At 40.6% G+C, this 17647-nt stretch overlaps 1 protein-coding gene across 1 annotated transcript; it reads right to left on the bottom strand.

Moving 5' to 3' along the window:
- Window positions 1-1189: 1189 nt before the first annotated feature.
- Window positions 1190-13490, bottom strand: LOC116250328 (uncharacterized). Its single transcript, XM_031623959.1, has 6 exons — window positions 13442-13490; window positions 13232-13336; window positions 7518-7644; window positions 1854-1925; window positions 1712-1757; window positions 1190-1597 (listed from the first exon to the last, which is right to left on the bottom strand). The coding sequence occupies exons 1-6, from the start codon at window positions 13482-13484 to the stop codon at window positions 1190-1192; spliced, it is 801 nt and encodes a 266-aa protein (XP_031479819.1). The 5' UTR covers window positions 13485-13490.
- Window positions 13491-17647: the final 4157 nt, after the last annotated feature.

Here is a 17647-nt window from a genome sequence, read left to right as displayed (position 1 = left end):
TCCTGGATAGCTTTGCCGGTGGGCATGCTGCACGAAAGCCACTACTAAGTGTAAAGCATGATCCCTTCGGTTAAAGCATTGTAGCATTTCCCGATTGACTGGAAGGTTACTTCTGTTCTGTCTTGGAGGGGTTCTGCAGATTTTAGTGAAGTTCACTTCCCAAGTATAGATTTCCCCCTTTCCTTTGTGGGGTTTTCCTTTCTTTCTGGACATGGGTTTACGGGAAGGCCTTACTTTTGTGTTTCACAGAGGGGCTTATGATTTCGTGTTCCAGCAGTCGAATTTGATCTTTCACCTTACTCTTTACATGTGATGCATATTGAAGTTTATTGCATTGGCTGCTTGCACCGAGGGGAAAAATGGTTTTCTTGCCTTTTTAGTTGTTGTTTTCTGTCGATTGCATGGTCGTGGTTGTCAATGTCTTTGGCTGCTCAGGTTCTTCTTTTTAATTATACAAGGAAGAAGTGATGCTTGATTGCACAAGATCAAATTAGTACCTTTGTATTCTATCCATGAATTCCTTACTTTATGTTCCTGTCTAGCCCAAAGTTCAAGACTACAATCGCTGAAATTAGTATCTTCATGTTCATCAAACAGTGAAGTTTTATCTTGCAAAAAAGTTGTAGGCCATCAAGACCTAGATTTGGAAAAAGTTAATTTCTTCTCAAAGTACATTTTTTTTTTTTCTTAAAAATTTTACCGTGCAAAAACACTTCCCACATTGCCTTAAAGACTAGATTTTTTGCGTCAGTAGAAGGAACCTCAAATCCATGACTTTTAATCACTTGCGGAAAGAAACTTTTACTAGTGCAAAAACGTCAATTAAAGTACACTACTTTTATTGAGCTTCCAAAAAAGGGTCAGTAAAACTTATACTGATCCTTTTCTCATCGGTCTTTTTTTTTATTGTAAAAGCAAAAATAATAATCACAAAAAGTTTTTATTTTTTCTAATAAATACTGTAAGATCAAAAGAACAGAAAGCAAACACTCAAGATATGCAAGAACGAATTACAATGATCAGGAACTTTTGACAAGAACAAGGTTGAGACTGGCCGGCGACGGCCGGAACCATACATGGCAAATACTGCCAAACACAAGATTTTGAGACACGGTTTCACAGCAGACACTCAAAAATCGTCATATATTAATATATGCTGCACCTCCGAAGTCCAAACCCATTTGAAACATCAGTATGGTGGGTAAGCTCCTGGGTATTGCCCTGTATAAAACACGAGATGCATATAAGCAGCTGATTGATCCGTTCTACGATCCATATGCTTGCAGGACACAGTTGAGAGGGTACCTGGATATGAAGCCGGTGGGTATGGAGCCGGTGGGTATGAAGCCGGTGGGTATGTGGCCGGAGGATACGTTGTTGGGGGATACGGTGGCGGTTGATAGACAGGAGGCTGAGGGGGATATGGAGGAGGAGGAGGATAGCTTGGTGGTGGATGAGTGGGGCAGGGCCAATAGCCAACCGGAGGGTAGGTGCTGGGCGGTGGCTGAACGTAAGCAAGGGGATAAACGCTATATGCTTGCGGTGGTGCTGACGGAGGTGGATATGAGGGGGCGGGCATTGCCTCGTTGTTCGAATGCTTCCGCAAAACAAACAGGAAGAAATTTAAAAAAAAAACATTTAGATCGATTCGACCACGAAACTGAAAGGAACATTGGAGCAATCAAACTGAAAGTGGAACAGGTGAACTCACATTTAGCTTCTTATAGTGCAGTATCAGCTTTATTTCTCCAGCATGCCTGTTACAGATGACGAAGAGTTGAGACTGTAGGGTGTGAAATTGGGGTTTAAGATGATCACTACAAGTTGGCGAGCTAGAAGCGGTCGGTGATTACCTTTCTCTTTTGCACTGGAGAGGCCATGAAGAATCATCGTATCCTTCTTTGAGGACCTTCAACAACTGAATCCTGATGACAACTGTAGAAAGAAAGAGGAGCAAGAAACAAGCAAGATTTAACGTGGTTCGGTATGCTCAGACCTACATCCACGACAGAGGCTCCACACCTCCCTCTGTATTTTTTTGATTGTTTTATTTTTTAGGCCAAAGGCAATACACGTGATATATGAGAGCTTCCACCAAAATGCCTAACAAATGTGGAAGGCTCTCTCACAAGGCAATACAATAAAAGAAACTATAATAGTTTCTAAAACATGCACAAAGAGAGAACGACAATATGCCCAACGGGTGGGAACAAGAAAGGAAATTGGATTCTTCAACACTCCCCCTCAAGTGGGGTGTAAATATTTGTACATCCCCACTTGATGAGATTCTTGTAATGTTGATCTCGATTTAAACCTTTAGTAAGACCATCTGCCAGTTGATCCGAGCTTTTTGTATATGGTGTGCACAGTTCTCCTTTCTGCACTTTTTCACGAATATAATGACAATCAATTTCAATGTGTTTGGTCCTTTCATGAAAAACAGGATTTGCTGTAATAGAAATTGCAGCTTGATTGTCACAATGCAAGGGAATAGGAATGTCAACTTCTAATCCAATTTCTGACACAAGAGTTTTAATCCATGTAAGTTCACTTGCTGCTGTAGCCATAGCCCGATATTCTGCCTCGGCATTGGATCTGGACACTACACTCTGTTTTTTACTTTTTCAAGATACAATGTTTCCTCCAACAAACATACAATAACCGGTGGTGGATTTTCTGTCTGAACTACCAGCCCAGTCGGTATCAGTATAACCACACACTTGATGATGACCATTCCTTTTGTACCATATACCTTGTCCTGGAGCCTTCTTTAGATACTGCAATATACGATTGATGATTTTCCAATGATGTTTAGTTGGAGCATGCATGGACTGACTGGCAATACTGACTGCATATGTTATGTCAGGCCTTGTAATAGTTAAATAAATAAGTTTCCCTACAAGACGTTGGTAGCCTTCTTTGTTAATGACAGGTTCATCAGGAGTAATTTCAATCTTTTGACCGACTTCAATAGGTGTCTCTATCGGCTTGCACCCAATCCTTCCTGCTGTTTTGAGCAAATCCATCGTGTATTTTCGTTGAGATAGAAAAAGACCTTTGTGCGAGTGAGCTATCTCAATTCCTAAAAAATAGCGAAGCCTTCCTAAATCTTTTATATCAAAAGCATCATGAAGGAGCTCTTTAGTCTTCATAAGTCCTTGATCATTTGTTCCTGTAAGAATTATGTCATCAACATAGACCAAAATAATAATAAGATGATCATCCTTTCTTTTGATAAACAAAGAATTGTCGGCATTGCTTCTAGCAAAATTGTGTTGTTCTAGGAAGTTGCTCAGATGATAGTGCCATGCTCTTGGAGATTGTTTCAGACCATAGATAGCTTTACGCAACCTACACACAAGCTTACCATTTGCCTCTTTTGGATGCCCAGGAGGAAGTTTCATATACACTTCTTCTTTCAACTCTCCTTGCAAGAAAGCATTTTTAACATCTAATTGGTACAAAGACCAATTGTAGTTGCAAGCAATAGAAAGAATTACTCTGACAGTATTTTTGCTACGGGAGCAAATGTTTCTTCATAATCTAGGCCTTGTGTTTGTGTGTATCCTTTTGCTACTAGTCTGGCTTTGTACCTTTCAATACTTCCATCACTTTTGTGTTTTATCTTGAACACCCATCGACATCCCACAGCCATTTTTTCAGGTGGTAAGGTGACAATATCCCACGTCTTATTTTTGTATAATGCATCAAGCTCTTCATTCATGGCCTTTACCCATAACAAGTCTTTTTTTGCTTCTTCATATGTACACGGTTCAGAACAGCTAGAGACTTGAGACAAATAAGCTTTATATGTGCTGTTAATTCTCTCATACCCAACATAATGCTCGATCGGATAGTTGGTGGAAGTGAGCATGACATAATCAGATAAATGAGTAGGAGGTCTGATTTAACGTTCTGATCTTCGCAAAGGAAATTGAATGTCATTTTGATAATCTATATTTTGACTGTCAATCTGGTTCTGTGATGTAGCATTTTCTGTGTTGGTCTCTTGAAAAGTTTCTAGTGAATCTGAATTTCTTCTCATAATTGTGAACACATCATCTGCATTAGTGGTTGGTAATACAATCTCCCCCTGAAAACCATTCTTGTCAAACACGTTAGAATTAGATAATAAATTCTTCCCCTGAATATGTTTCTCCTGCGCTGGCTGAGGAAAGTAGGGTGTATTTTCATTAAATACCACATCCCTAGATATTAGAAGACGCTTTTCTTCTAAGCTATAGCATTTGTACCCCTTTTGCGAGATGGAATACCCTAAGAACATGCATTTAAGAGCTCGAGTACTAAGTTTGTCTAAATTTTGATTTTGGGTAGCAACAAAAACAACACATCCAAAGGTTCGCATGTGGTTTAAATTGAGTTTTCGTCCCTTTAGAATTTCAAGAGGAGCACGATCCTGAAGTTGCTTGCTAGGAAGACGATTAATAATATAACATGCATTCAAAAGAGCATCACTCCAATAAATTCTAGGAACATTCATTTGGAATAACAAGGCTCGCGTGACTTCTAGGAGATGTCGATTTTTTCTTTCGGCTACTCCGTTTTGTTGAGGAGTCCCTACACAGGTAAACTGATGATCAATACCATGTTGTTTTTCAAAACTTTGGAACATGGAATTTTTAAACTCAGTGCCGTTATCAGTTCTTAGAGTTTTAATTTGCACTCCGTATTGATTTTTAATCATATTAAAAAAGATTTGAAATTTGTCAAAAACTTCACTTTTATTTTTAAGCAGATATATCCAAGTGATTTTTGAAAAATCATCAATAAAGGTAACATAATATCTAAAGCCAGAATAAGAACTCACAGGGGCTGGTCCCCATACATCGGAATGTACCAAATCAAATGGATGTTCAACAACACTATTAGACTCAGGAAAAGGAGGTCTACTCATCTTAGCATAACGACACACATCACACGAATGACAATCATAATAACATGTAGGAAATAAAACTTTCAACTTGTAATTGGAAGGATGGCCAAGTCTTTTATGCCACAAAGAGCTATCAAATTTAGCAATCAAAGCTTTATTTTCATGTTCCAACACATACAGTCCATTGGTAATTTTTCCCTTACCAATCATCTTCTTCGTCAACCTGTCCTGAAAGATCACATCATATGGTGAGAATATAATATCACAGTTCAAATCCTTGGTGAGTTTAGAAACAGACAATAAATTTGTAGACAGCTTAGGAACAACTAAGGTATTAATTTTTTTGTCACTATCAAAGAGATTAACACTACTAATACCTTCAACTCTCACCTTGGATCCACCTGCAATAACGACAAAATTATTCTCATGTACATCCTTAATATTAGAGTGATTTATAGTAGATGAACACATATGATCGCTTGCTCCAGAATCTATAATCCAGTCAGAGTAAGTAGAGAGAGTACCTGGAAGATCTTGACTAGATGCCGAGGCGACCATGGCGATCTTCTCCTTTTGTTTGTATACATTCTGAAGAAGCTCGGTGATAGTCTTCAATTGGGCAGCTACATCAGTGGTTTCTGTGGCGGCAACTTGAGCAGAAGCAGTTGGCTCATTTGGACGCCGACCCTGAGATGCTCCTGGTTTCCCGTGCAGTGTCCAACACCTATCCCGAGTGTGCCCATTCTTTTTACAATAAGTGCAAGTAAACTTACTATTTTGATTTCTCGATTTATAGCCATATGACCCTTGACTATCCCTTTTGTTCATTGTAGCAGCATAGGCAATAGTATTGGCATGAAACGCTGCTTTGTCAGAACCCTCGCTTGCTGAATTTTTTGGTTGAGTATCTGGGTTCATAACTTGACGACGTGTTTCTTCTCTCATAAGGGTGGACAGAATGTTATTGACAGAAGGTAATTCAGCTGAGAGCAAAATTTGACTTCGAATATGTTCAAAATCATTTCCAAGACCTGCTAGGAATTGAAAAGTCTTCTCGTGTTGCCTGAGTTTTTTTGATGGAGCATTATCACTATATGATGCAGTGTATATGTCATATTCATCCCATAAACACTTCATTTTGCCGTAATAATCAGCAATACACATATTCCCCTTTCTTAAACTATGAATTTGACATGATAGCTGATACATGCGGGCGACATTGTTTTGCTCACTATACATTTCCTTTGCATTAATCCATACATCATGAGCACTAGTCAGAAACATAAAGTTTCGAGCAATTTTTGGCTCCATGGAATTGAGAAGCCATGACATAACCATGTCATTGATGGATTTCCATTCCTTAAAACGTGCATCAGTTTCATGTGGTTGAATAATTTCTCCATCAATATAACCCAACTTTGATCTACCACTCATATAATGTAACAGATCTAGACCACGATAAGTAATTTCTTCCATCTAGTAGAGTAGAAGTGATTTTGGTATTTGGTACCTGATCTTGAACAACTATTCTCTCCATTGTAGGGTCTGACCACTGGTTTGGTGTGGACGAGCTATTTCCAGCCATGAATCTGCTGTGAAACAGGAGGCCGCAAATGAAGAATAGAGAATCACGCTGGACAGGTTGAGGTTCTCTCTAGCAGGAATTTGCGGTCAGACCCTCAGCACTTGTAAATTCAGCAGCTGCTTATAAAATCATCCAAAAATTCTGAAATTTAAACAAAAAATACTAGACATGTGACGGAATCCAATGCCACCAGGCTCAGCTTCTTATTCGACTCCAATAAAAAACGCGCCCCAGAGAAAGTCACGCTTGGACCTGAAATCGCAGGAAGCACTCCAGTAACAGGTGGTCAATCAAAAATTCATATCTCCTCCACCGCTTTTCCAAAAAATCTGAAATTTTGTGTGGAGAATCCTCAGACACAGACGCTTCCAACGAGCCTATGCTCGACCTAAACCGCCGCCGGAGCTAGCAGCGCCGGTCGCCGGAATCTGGCGCAGTTTCAGATTTTACAGGTACTGTAAAACGAAAAAAACAGTAACCAAAGAAAAATGCTTATCTCTTCAAAGAATGCTCCAAAAAATCTGAAATATTGCAGGAAGAATCCTCAGATGTAGACGATTCCAACGAGCCTATGCTTGACCAAAACTGCCACCGGAGTTGATAGCGCCGGTCGTCGGAATCTGGCGCAGTTTCAGAATTTAGAGGTAAACCATACCATGTAGAAAGAAAGAGGAGCAAGAAACAAGCAAGATTTAACGTGGTTCGGTCTGCTCAGACCTACATCCACGACAGAGGCTCCACACCTCCCTCTGTATTTTTTTGACTGTTTTATTTTTTAGGCCAAAGGCAATACACGTGATATATGAGAGCTTCCACCAAAATGCCTAACAAATGTGGAAGGCTCTCTCACAAGGCAATACAATAAAAGAAACTATAATAGTTTCTAAAACATGCACAAGGAGAGAACGACAATATGCCCAACGGGTGGGAACAAGAAAGGAAATTGGATTCTTCAACAACAACATAAAATCTTGATCGAACGTTGAGTTTGAGAACAGGAAGAATAAAAAGAGGGATACTGAGAAACGAGCCGATCACCTTCCGCTGCCAATATGGTCGTCCCCGGAAAACATGTTGCTGTTCCAGACGTTGACGTTCATTTCCTGGCGACCCTCGATGAGAGTGAAGTTGAATTTCTCCCTGAAGGTGGGGTTCCTGCCTCCATCTGTAGCAATCAGCGGAAAGAACATGGTAAGTGCAAAGAAACTGACCCGAAAACTCACCTGATCAGTTCCAGAGATACATCTAAGTTTTGGCCTTTTGGAAAGGAGAGATTAAATGGAGATGTGCCGTCACAAGGGGATGATGATTTTTCTTGTAAGATCATTTGGTGGGCCGACATATGTCTATGAGGAATTTCAGACATTATGGCTGTCTTAATGTAAATATCCGCTTAAGTGATTGCATTTCGGGATATTACGTCATTTTAGATGGTATGGGGTAATTTTGAAATGTATAGATACCAGTACGGAATTATGGACTCTTTGATGGGTGGAAACTGTAATTGTCTTTATTATAAAATGGTAGTGGTTCCTGGGGTCGTGCAATGGTTGCCTGAAACATTGGTTTCTAGGGTTTTCATCTTCCCCATCTGAGAGAGACCTCAAGCGCGCCGCACGTACCCTGGAAGAACCCTGCTGCGATCTTCCCGTGCACCAGATCAGATGGATTCAGGTACGCTTCCGCTTTAAGTTTAAGGTTATGTTTGATTCAATTATTTAGCATGAGCATGATCCTGTTTTAGGGTATATACGTTTGGTTTTGTATATGCGTGATGGGGAGAAATCCCAACATTTGGTATCAGAGCCTTTGTTCTTCGTTAAATCGTTGATCTTTTGGCGTTCTTCCCATTTGAATGTTCCTGCTCTTTGGCTGCAAGTTTTCAAAAAAAAAAAAACTGGACAGGGGGAGACGGCCTCCATCGCGTAGGCGATGGAAGCCGTCGGCTTCCGTCGCAACCGGAGAAAGGGACAAAGGGAGGGGAAACGGCCAGCGAGGTCGCTGTCGCCGGAAGGGGCGATGTGACCCGCCGGCTGTTGAGCCTCGGTCGTGGGCGACAGAAGCCGTCAGGCTCCTGTCGCAGCCACGAAAGAAGAAGAAGACACAAAAGGAAGGAAACGGGGACGGCAGGGAGGGGCGATGGAGGAGCACCGGCTGGCGATAGGGGCAGCGACCGGGGCCGACTGTTATGGCGGCACGGCGGGCTGCGACCGTCGGTTCGGGCGACGGCCGGCGCCCACCCACCTCCGTCCGGCTCGTTTCCTTTATTTCGTTTTTTTTTTCTGAAAGAACTGCAAATACGGCAGAATGACGATGTGGGGAAACCGGCCAGAATCGGTCGGTTTCCGTTGGGCGTTGGCCTGCCATCGTGGCAACCGACGTCCGGCGATGCTGGCGGCACCCGCCGGCGGCCACCTGCCGGTGGAGCTTCACCGCCTGCCTGCCGTTCGGCAGGCGAGCGGTGGAGGCAACGCCCGCGAGCGATCGGGCGGTCGGGCGGGCGGGCGGACCGGGTCGGTTCTCGACAGACCCGATCCGGATCCATCGTGATTTAAAAAAAAAAAAAAAATTTGCCGCCGCCCGCTCGAGCGCGTTTATGTTAATTTTTCGGACCGGGTCGGGTCTCGTCGGACCCGACCCGTATCCATTTGGTTTAAGTTATGTAAATCGGTTCATTTTTTAAAACCGGTTTTGGAAAAGACTCGAACCGGTTCATTCGATTTCAGACCGGTTCAATACGATTCAGAACCGATTCAGACCGGTTCGGACCTTTTAAACCCGATTCGGACCATTTTTGGGACCGGTTCATTCAGTTTTGGAACCGATTCTAGCATTTTAGAACCGATTAAGTTGATTTTCGAACCGATTCGGGTATTTTCAGACCGGTTCACTTGATATTTAGACCGATTCAGGGCTTTTCAGACCGGTTCATTGAGTTATGGAACCGTTTTTGGGCCAATTTTAACCGGTTCAGTGGGTTTTAGAACCGATACGGTCTATTTTTGACTGGTACGTCTAATTTTTAGACTTGTTAAGCCCTATGTAGGGGTATGTGGGTGTTCTAATTGTGGTTTAAGAACGATACGGGCCATTTTAAGGCTGATTCAGTAGTTCTTGACCCTCTTAAGCATGATTATGACACCGGTTTATAAATTTTGGACTCTTTTGGGCCCATTTCATTGAATCATTTTGGTTTTGGATTTAAGTACACGATTATGACACCGGTTTCTATGATATCTGCAAATTTGAGTACTGTTCCTGAGTTAAATGGTTCGAATTTTAAGGACTGGAAAGAAACTGTCATGATTGTTCTGGGTTGTATGGATCTTGACCTTGCATTTAGGGAGTTGTGCCCACCTCATCCAACAGATCAAAGTTCCCATGAGGATAAGCGGTACTTTGAACGGTGGGAACGCTCAAACCGCATGTGTCTAATGATCATGAAGAGATCAATCCCAGAAAATTTTCGGGGATCTATTACTGAAAAGGCTAGTGCCAAGGCGTTCCTTGAAGAGATTAAAAAACGTTTTGCTAAAAATGAAAAGGCTGAAACAAGCACTCTTTTGAGTAAACTTGTGACGCTGAAGTATAAAAGTAAGGGGAACATACGGGAGCACATTAGGGAAATGTCTCATCTTGCTTCAAAATTACAGGCGCTAGGTCTGAGGTTACCCGAAGACTTTATAGTGCATATGGTTCTTCTTTCCTTCCACCACAGTTTGGACAGTTTAAAGTTAGTTATAACTGTCAGAAGGAGAAATGAACTCTTAATGAGCTCATTTCGTACTGTGTGGAAGAAGAGGAGAGATTGAAGCATGATAGGATAGAAAGTGCTCACTTGGCTACTACGCCTAAAAGTAAGAAAAGGAAGGCTATTAAGGAAATTGCAGTTGATCACGCATCCATTAAAAAACAGAAGAAGCATAAGGAAGGCAAATCAAGCTGCTTCTTTTGCAAGGATGAAGGTCATATGAAAAAGGATTGTACTAAGTATCACGCATGGCGTGAAAAGAAAGGTACGATTCTTACTTTGGTTTGTTCTGAGGTTAATTTAATTTCAGTACCAAGGCACTTGTGGGTAGATTCGGTTGCTACTACTCATATAAGTGTTTCTGTGCAGGGCTGCCTAAATTATCGGACGCCAATTGATGCTGAAAGATTCATCTATGAGGGCGATGACATGAAGGCGAAGATTGAAGCCATAGCAGTTTTTTTGAGTTATTGTTAAAGACTGGTTGTTATTTGAATTTGATAGAAACTTATGTAATACCGCCTTTTAGACGGAATTTGGTTGTTATTTCCTTACTGAACAAATTTGGTTATTATTGTTCATTTGGAGGAAATAAATTTAAGTAGTTTCTGCATTCAAATTTGAATTCCACTGGTTCTTTGTTTAGTAGCGATAACCTTTATTTGCTTGATACGGTTGCTTCATATAATGAAACCTTGCATGTTACGTTTAGTGGTAGTAAAAGAAAATTAGCGAAAGAGAATTCTACTATGTTATGACATTGGCGCTTAGGACATATTTCTGAAAAGAGAATATAAAGAATTATGTCAAAAGAAATTCTTGAGTCCCTTGATTTTGCAAACTTTAATGTCTGCACTGAATGTATAAAGGGAAAATGAACAAACATTAAGGGGTTATAAGTTTTATTTAATCCATTCAGTAAGTCTTTCTTTGAAAGAGAAACGCCCATTTCTTTGAGGATATTGAGTTTGGGAGGTGATCAGGTTATGAACATTGCTTTTGAAGAGGGACCTGAGTCCACTCTATTCAGAAGAAGGCAATGATGTCGATCTCCATACTGAAGAACAAACTCAACAACCTCAAGAAAATTAAATATAGGTGTTACATAGGAAATCCATATATGGACTAAAGCAAGTTTTCCAGTCAATAGTATTACAAACTTCATCAAGTTATAGTTTCATTTGGTTTCGAAATTAATATGGTTGATGAATGTGTATACCAAAAGTTCAGTGGGGGCAAATTTATCTTTCTGGTTTTATATGTCGATGATATATTGTTGGCAAGTAATGATGTTGGCATATTGCATGAAACTAAGATTTTTAGTCAACAAAGTTTGACATGAAGGATCTTGGTTGTGCATCTTTTGTATTAGGGATCCAAATATTTCGAGATCGTTCTCGGAGTATTCTTGGATCATCACAAAAGGCTTACATTGATAAGGTGTTTCAGCGATATGACATGAAGGATTGTAAACCAAGAAAGACTCCAGTTGCTAAAGGAGACAAGTTTAGTCTCAAACAGTGCCATAAAAGTAAAATCGAATCTAAAGTAATGGAAATGATTCCCTATTTGTCTTATGTATGTTCAGGTTTGTACTCGTTTGGATATTGCATTTATCATTTGAATGTTAGGCAGATACTTAAGTGATTCTGGTATGGGTCATTGGAAAGCAGCCAAAAGAGTTTTGAGGTACTTAAAAAGAACATAAGATTTTATGCTCACATACAGGAAGTCAGACCAGTGGGAGATCATTGGGTATTCAGATTCTGACTTTGCTGGATGCCAAGATAATGACATCCAATCAGGTTTTGTGATTGCAGAATTTTGTCACGAGGCTGCGCATTATGTATGGTATAGAAATACCACTAAGGTTGTTGTGTGACAATAATTCAGCAGTCATGTACTCTTATAACAGTCACAATTTGTCAAAGTCGAAGCACATCGATATTAAGTTTTTGGGCTGTTAAAGAGGGGATACAGAATGGTCAGGTGTCTTTAGAGCATATTGGAACAAACTGTATGATTGCGGATCCGCTTACCAAGGGTTTAACACATAAGGTCTTTCACGAACATGTTGTTCATATGGGGGTGTTATCCTTGGATGATGTGCTGGTTTAGTGGGAGTTTGTATTTTGTTTGCTCTTATGTATAGACACATATTCAGTTTTCTGCAGAATAAAGTTTAAAGTTCTTTGGTTCCATTCTGTGTTTATGTGTTAGGTTTTGATCTCCATAAGGTTTTAAAGTTGGACCAGCTGAGAATAGACATGTTGTAATCACATTACATGTAATTCTCATGCTATACATCCATATCAGATCTATGTCATTGATTATGTTAACATTTGTGATCATTGAAGGTTTAGCTAATTTTGATATAGCGAAAGCCGCTTTGGTTCTGTGTTGATATGATCATGGACGAGATTGGTGAAATGACGTTTAATAAGATAGCAGTTATGAGTTCTTAAGGTTTTGTGTAATGTCTGAATGTATAAAGACATATTTGGCCCAAGTGGGAGATTGTAAGATCATTTGGTGGACCGACATATGTCTATGAGGATTTTCACACATTATGGCTGTCTTAATGTAAATATCCGCTTAAGTGATGCATTTCGGGATATTACGTCATTTTAGATGGTATGGGGTAATTTTGCAATGTATAGATACCAGTACGGAATTACAGACTCTTTGATGGGTGGAATCCGTAATTGTCCTTATTATAAAATGGTAGTGGTCCCTGGGGTCGTGCAATGGTTGCCTGAAACATTGGTTTCTAGGGTTTTCCTCTTCCCCATCTGAGAGAGACCTCAAGCGCGCCGCATGTACCCTGGAAGACCCTGCTGCGATCTTCCCGTGCACCAGATCAGATGGATTCAGGTGCGCTTCCGCTTTAAGTTTAAGGTTATGTTTGATTCAATGATTTAGCATGAGCATGATCCTGTTTTAGGGTATATACGTTTGGTTTTGTATATGCGTAATGGGGAGAAATCCCAACATTTCTCACCTGTGCACGTTCTGGTTCTGACCCTGGCGTCTTCGTATTCGACGCAAACGTACGGGTCTTGCTTGGATATGAATTCCGTATTCTTCAATCCGGCGCATAGAACAACTATAACCAACGGTAAACAAAGATTAGGTAACTGAAACAATCAACAAAAGCATGTATAACGTCGTGTTGATTTGGTAATGAAGACGGCGTGGAGGATCCTTTCACCTGTTACTTCGAGCATTTGGCCTTGGATGCCGGATATCGGCATGGGATGAGCGATCTGCAAGTCTACAAAGAGGGTCTGGAGAATAGAAGGGATCAAGCGCGAGAAACACGTATATGGCTTCTTTTCTAAGAGAGAAACCTACCAATATGTTTCTGCGAAAGGCTCTGCCATTATGTCATCTTTAAATAAGCTCTTCTTCCCTCTTGCTTAGCGCGTCCACGCTGACCAAGTTCCTCATTTCCTTTAAAGTGGTCCTTCGTCCGTGTCTTCGCAATAAAGAGAAGGGAGAGGAGAAATCCTGAATTGTCTTTACAAAGAAAGCCTCTTCTTGAAGCTGCGAAGCCAGAATTACATTACATGTAGGAAGGGGCCTATGTTCGGTGAAATTCAATGTGAGGGTCACACGAAGATTATTCATAAAATATATATGCAACTTCATCATCACCCATTTGTAGCTGTCCCGGTCCCAACTTCAATCAACAGTAGCTAACATTAAATAAGTCTTATTTCCTATCAGTTTCCCTCCCGTAAACGCATTGAATTGGAAGAAGGAATTGTCGAAAGGACTTGGACCTGGTCATCCCCTCTCTCCCTCACTCTTTGTGATCTCTCTCTCACTTAGTGAACGCCAACTAGAGGAGAAAGAATGAAGGAGGAGGAGTTTCATGCAACGCTACCGAGCATATTGGTAAGGATTTGATCGGAGCGAAATTGGGTGGTCGTGTTCTAATTCATTTCGTGGAAGTGGAACCAGTGAGCGTTGAAATCCCTGCTTTGATGCTGCAAGTTTAAGACGAGCTCACACGACTAAAAAGAATTATAACTGAAGTCAACTAAGACTAAGGTTTGTTAGTATGTAAAAAAAAAAACTCTTTGTGCAAATTTGACAAAAGAGTGCCACATATTTAAGTAAATAAAACAAATGAAAAAAAAGAAGTCGATTAACAAATAAAGTAGAAAAAGTACCCGTCGACTAATTACGGTTCAAGTTCATGAAGCTCATTCCCTGACATGCTTGAAAGTGTGTCAACGGACTACAAAAAAAATATATTTGTCATTATTCCATGACCTTTAATAATTGAACAAGCATGTCCCACGAAAATATTTCTTAACCAACAAGAAATGGTGCACCAAAAAAAGTTAAAGAAATGAATCAATGAAACTCGATCGTGTTTGTTTCACAACCGCTCGAAACATGTGAGATCCACGTACCCGTGAGAATTGGGGTTTTGTTTTCTACCACCTCGCAAGCCACTACAATTGCCTCCTCGTGAGGACAAAAAGGGCTTCATTAATTTCTCTTTTTGTCATCATAAGGTGGATTTTTTTTATGTCTTTTGCAAAAATGATAGGGTTATTTCTGTAAATTCAAGCACCCTATATGCAGTCTGTTTCGAGCCTGAGCATTGATATAGCTGGATAACTTGCATTGAACAGTGGCAAAACCACTTTTATCGGTGGACAATTGCCCCACAGAATTTGTTTTATTTACGCATAAATATTTGATTAATTTTCAGTTTTTCTATGAGAGAGCCGCTAAAGTTAAGTAACAAAGCCCCTTAATAAAAAAAATTTTGGGTCAGCCGTTGGGTTCAAAAAGGAAAGCGGACGTTGAGTTCATTTCCCCACAAGGAGAACTGTCCAGTCAAAACCAACATTAGCAGGCAAGTCTCAGAAATTGGACAAACTGGTGTGATGGTGAGTCTCTCTCTCTCATCCCGACCTCAACGGAAGCTCTAACGCAGGCACGGCAGATGGTGAGTCTCTCTCTCTCGCGCGCCCTCTGGCTAGACCCTCGACGAGGGTTGTGGTTTTTTTCAGAATTCAACCCTCGACGAGGGTTCTGATTTTCTTCAGAACCTTCGTCGATGGTTCTTTTACATCATTCAGAATCCCTCGGCGAGGGATTTTTTCATACCCTCGTCCAGGGTTTAGCCAATCGAAGAAACCCTCAACCAAATGGAGGGTTTCAATTTTTTTTCCTTGGACTCTTCCTCTGTCTCCTCTCTCTCTCTCTCTCTCTCTGTTTTTCTTCTCTCCCGTTTTGTGTCTGTTTTCTTCCTGTGCGCTGTTGAAGTGGTCCTTCTCCATTATATGCTGTGAAGAATCGACCGTTTCACAGAAGGCAGAGGCGGCTCGCAGCGGCTGTAAAGAGGAGGCAGATGCAGCACGCAACGGCCAAACCCTTGCGAGACAGAGAAGCCCTAATGGGCAGAATTTCGTTTCCGGAAATTTATTTCCACCTCCGACTCCGAGGGTGGAAAGAAATTTCCAGAATAATAATTCCTAAACTCAATTCAACGGACACTTACTTTTTCAGTCCCTTGCTTGGTGGGGAGGACAATTTTTCCATTCAGCAAAAATATTGAAAACCCATTGTCTTCTGTCTATAAGATATTAGAATATCTTTGTTGAGAGTATGTAACAGCAGTTAAGATCTCCAGTCTCCATCTCATAGAACCAGCTAATGGATCAAATCAGGTCTTTCACATCCCTCCACACTATGTAGTGCAGGTTGGTAGTTACAGCGATGTCATTACGAACAACCAAATCCCTTTGTTCCCATAAATTCCAAACAAGTTAGAGGAAAGCAAAGTCTCCAGCACTTACTAACCCGTTGGGATTAAATTAACGCTTCCACCACCAGCTTGAGGCTTGTTGAACAGAATTCCACTTAGATAAACTTTAATGTTAAATCTCTTACGCAAGAACTTATCATATTTGCAAACCTTGCTTGGACCCAACAAAAGGATGAGCATTATTAGTCTCCTCATGATGTACACATAAGCATCAACAGTTTGCCAAGGAAATGCCAAATCTTGGGACTGCATCTATCTTGTGTTAAGTGTCAACAGCCCTCCCTTTAATGCAAGAAAAAGGCACCAATTAGCCCTGGGAATACATTTCTTTTGCCACATCTTTCTAAAATTAGGGCAGGAGGATTTTTGTCTCTAATCTCATTACAAATCCATCTCCAGAACAAAGATTGCACTTGGTAACCCCCCAATAAAGATATGGTCACCATCCAAAAGAGAGTAAGAAGAAATGTCTGTGAAATAGACGGTGAAGACAGAGTTAGTGACAACAAAGAAATAAAAACTCACGCTCCTTACCATTAATAACCAGAGAAAGACAGAGGTAGTCATACATTAGGCGAACCCACTCTTTACAGAAGCCCAGATACAGAAGACCATTTATTAAGAAAGACAATTCCGCCCTGTCGTAAGCCTCAGATATGTCAAGTTTAAGGAAAACACATGGACGCTTGCTTCTATTCAGACTATTATCCACCTCATTAGCAAGATGGGTATGATCATGTATGGCCCTATTGTGGATAAAAGCACCCTGTTCAAGACCGATGATCTTAGCTAGGATTGACTTCATCCTTTCTGCCAAGATCATGGTAATAATCTTGTAAACAGAATTAGATAACGAGGTAGGTCTAAAGTCCTTAATATCACATGCTCCCTGAGATTTAGATATCAGGAGACTACGTGTAATCTGTTGATCGTCTTCACCAGTTTACTTGTAACAAAGAAATTTCTGGCAGCATTCTTGACATCATTATTGACTATGTGCCAATAATTTTTTAAAGAAATCCAACCCAAATCCATCTAGACCCAAGACTTTACCATTCTTCATACAGAATAAAATCTTCTTAATTTCAGCATCAGAGGAAGCATCATTGTCTCCAGCATCAACTAATGGGCCCTCCGCAAGGTTACGTAAAAAGTCATCCTCTGTGCCGCTATCGTGAAAGAATTCTTCGAAATAACTCATGCAACATTCCATAGTCTGCTTGGGATCATCCAACGAGACCCATTAAGGGAGACAACAAAAATTCTTCTTTTACTTTGTCCATATTCATCATAAGGCTGGAAAAAAGCTGAGTTCCTATCTCCTTTAAGCCAATCGAGTCCGGGTTTCTGTTTCCAAAAGATTTCTTCTTCATGAAGAAGTCGGTTTACCTTTTCCCTCAAATACCATTCATAGTCCAGATCAAAAGTTCCCTGGTTATGTTAAATAGTTTGAAAGATAGGGACCTCCTTCTTCACCAACCGAATCTGGTGAGAGACGTCTCCATAACAATGACAGTTCCATGAAGCAAGATTTGTATCTCCCCATAAGCGTAACATGTACAGTTTTAAGAAAATGTGTATAGTTAGCATAGTCTATATTATATTTAATAACTTGAACAAAATGGA

The sequence above is a fragment of the Nymphaea colorata genome, chromosome 3, assembly GCF_008831285.2.
Source record: "Nymphaea colorata isolate Beijing-Zhang1983 chromosome 3, ASM883128v2, whole genome shotgun sequence".
In the NCBI taxonomy this organism is placed as follows: Eukaryota; Viridiplantae; Streptophyta; class Magnoliopsida; order Nymphaeales; family Nymphaeaceae; genus Nymphaea; species Nymphaea colorata.
Note: the sequence above shows the minus strand (reverse complement) of the source record. Positions and strands in the feature narration are given on the sequence as shown.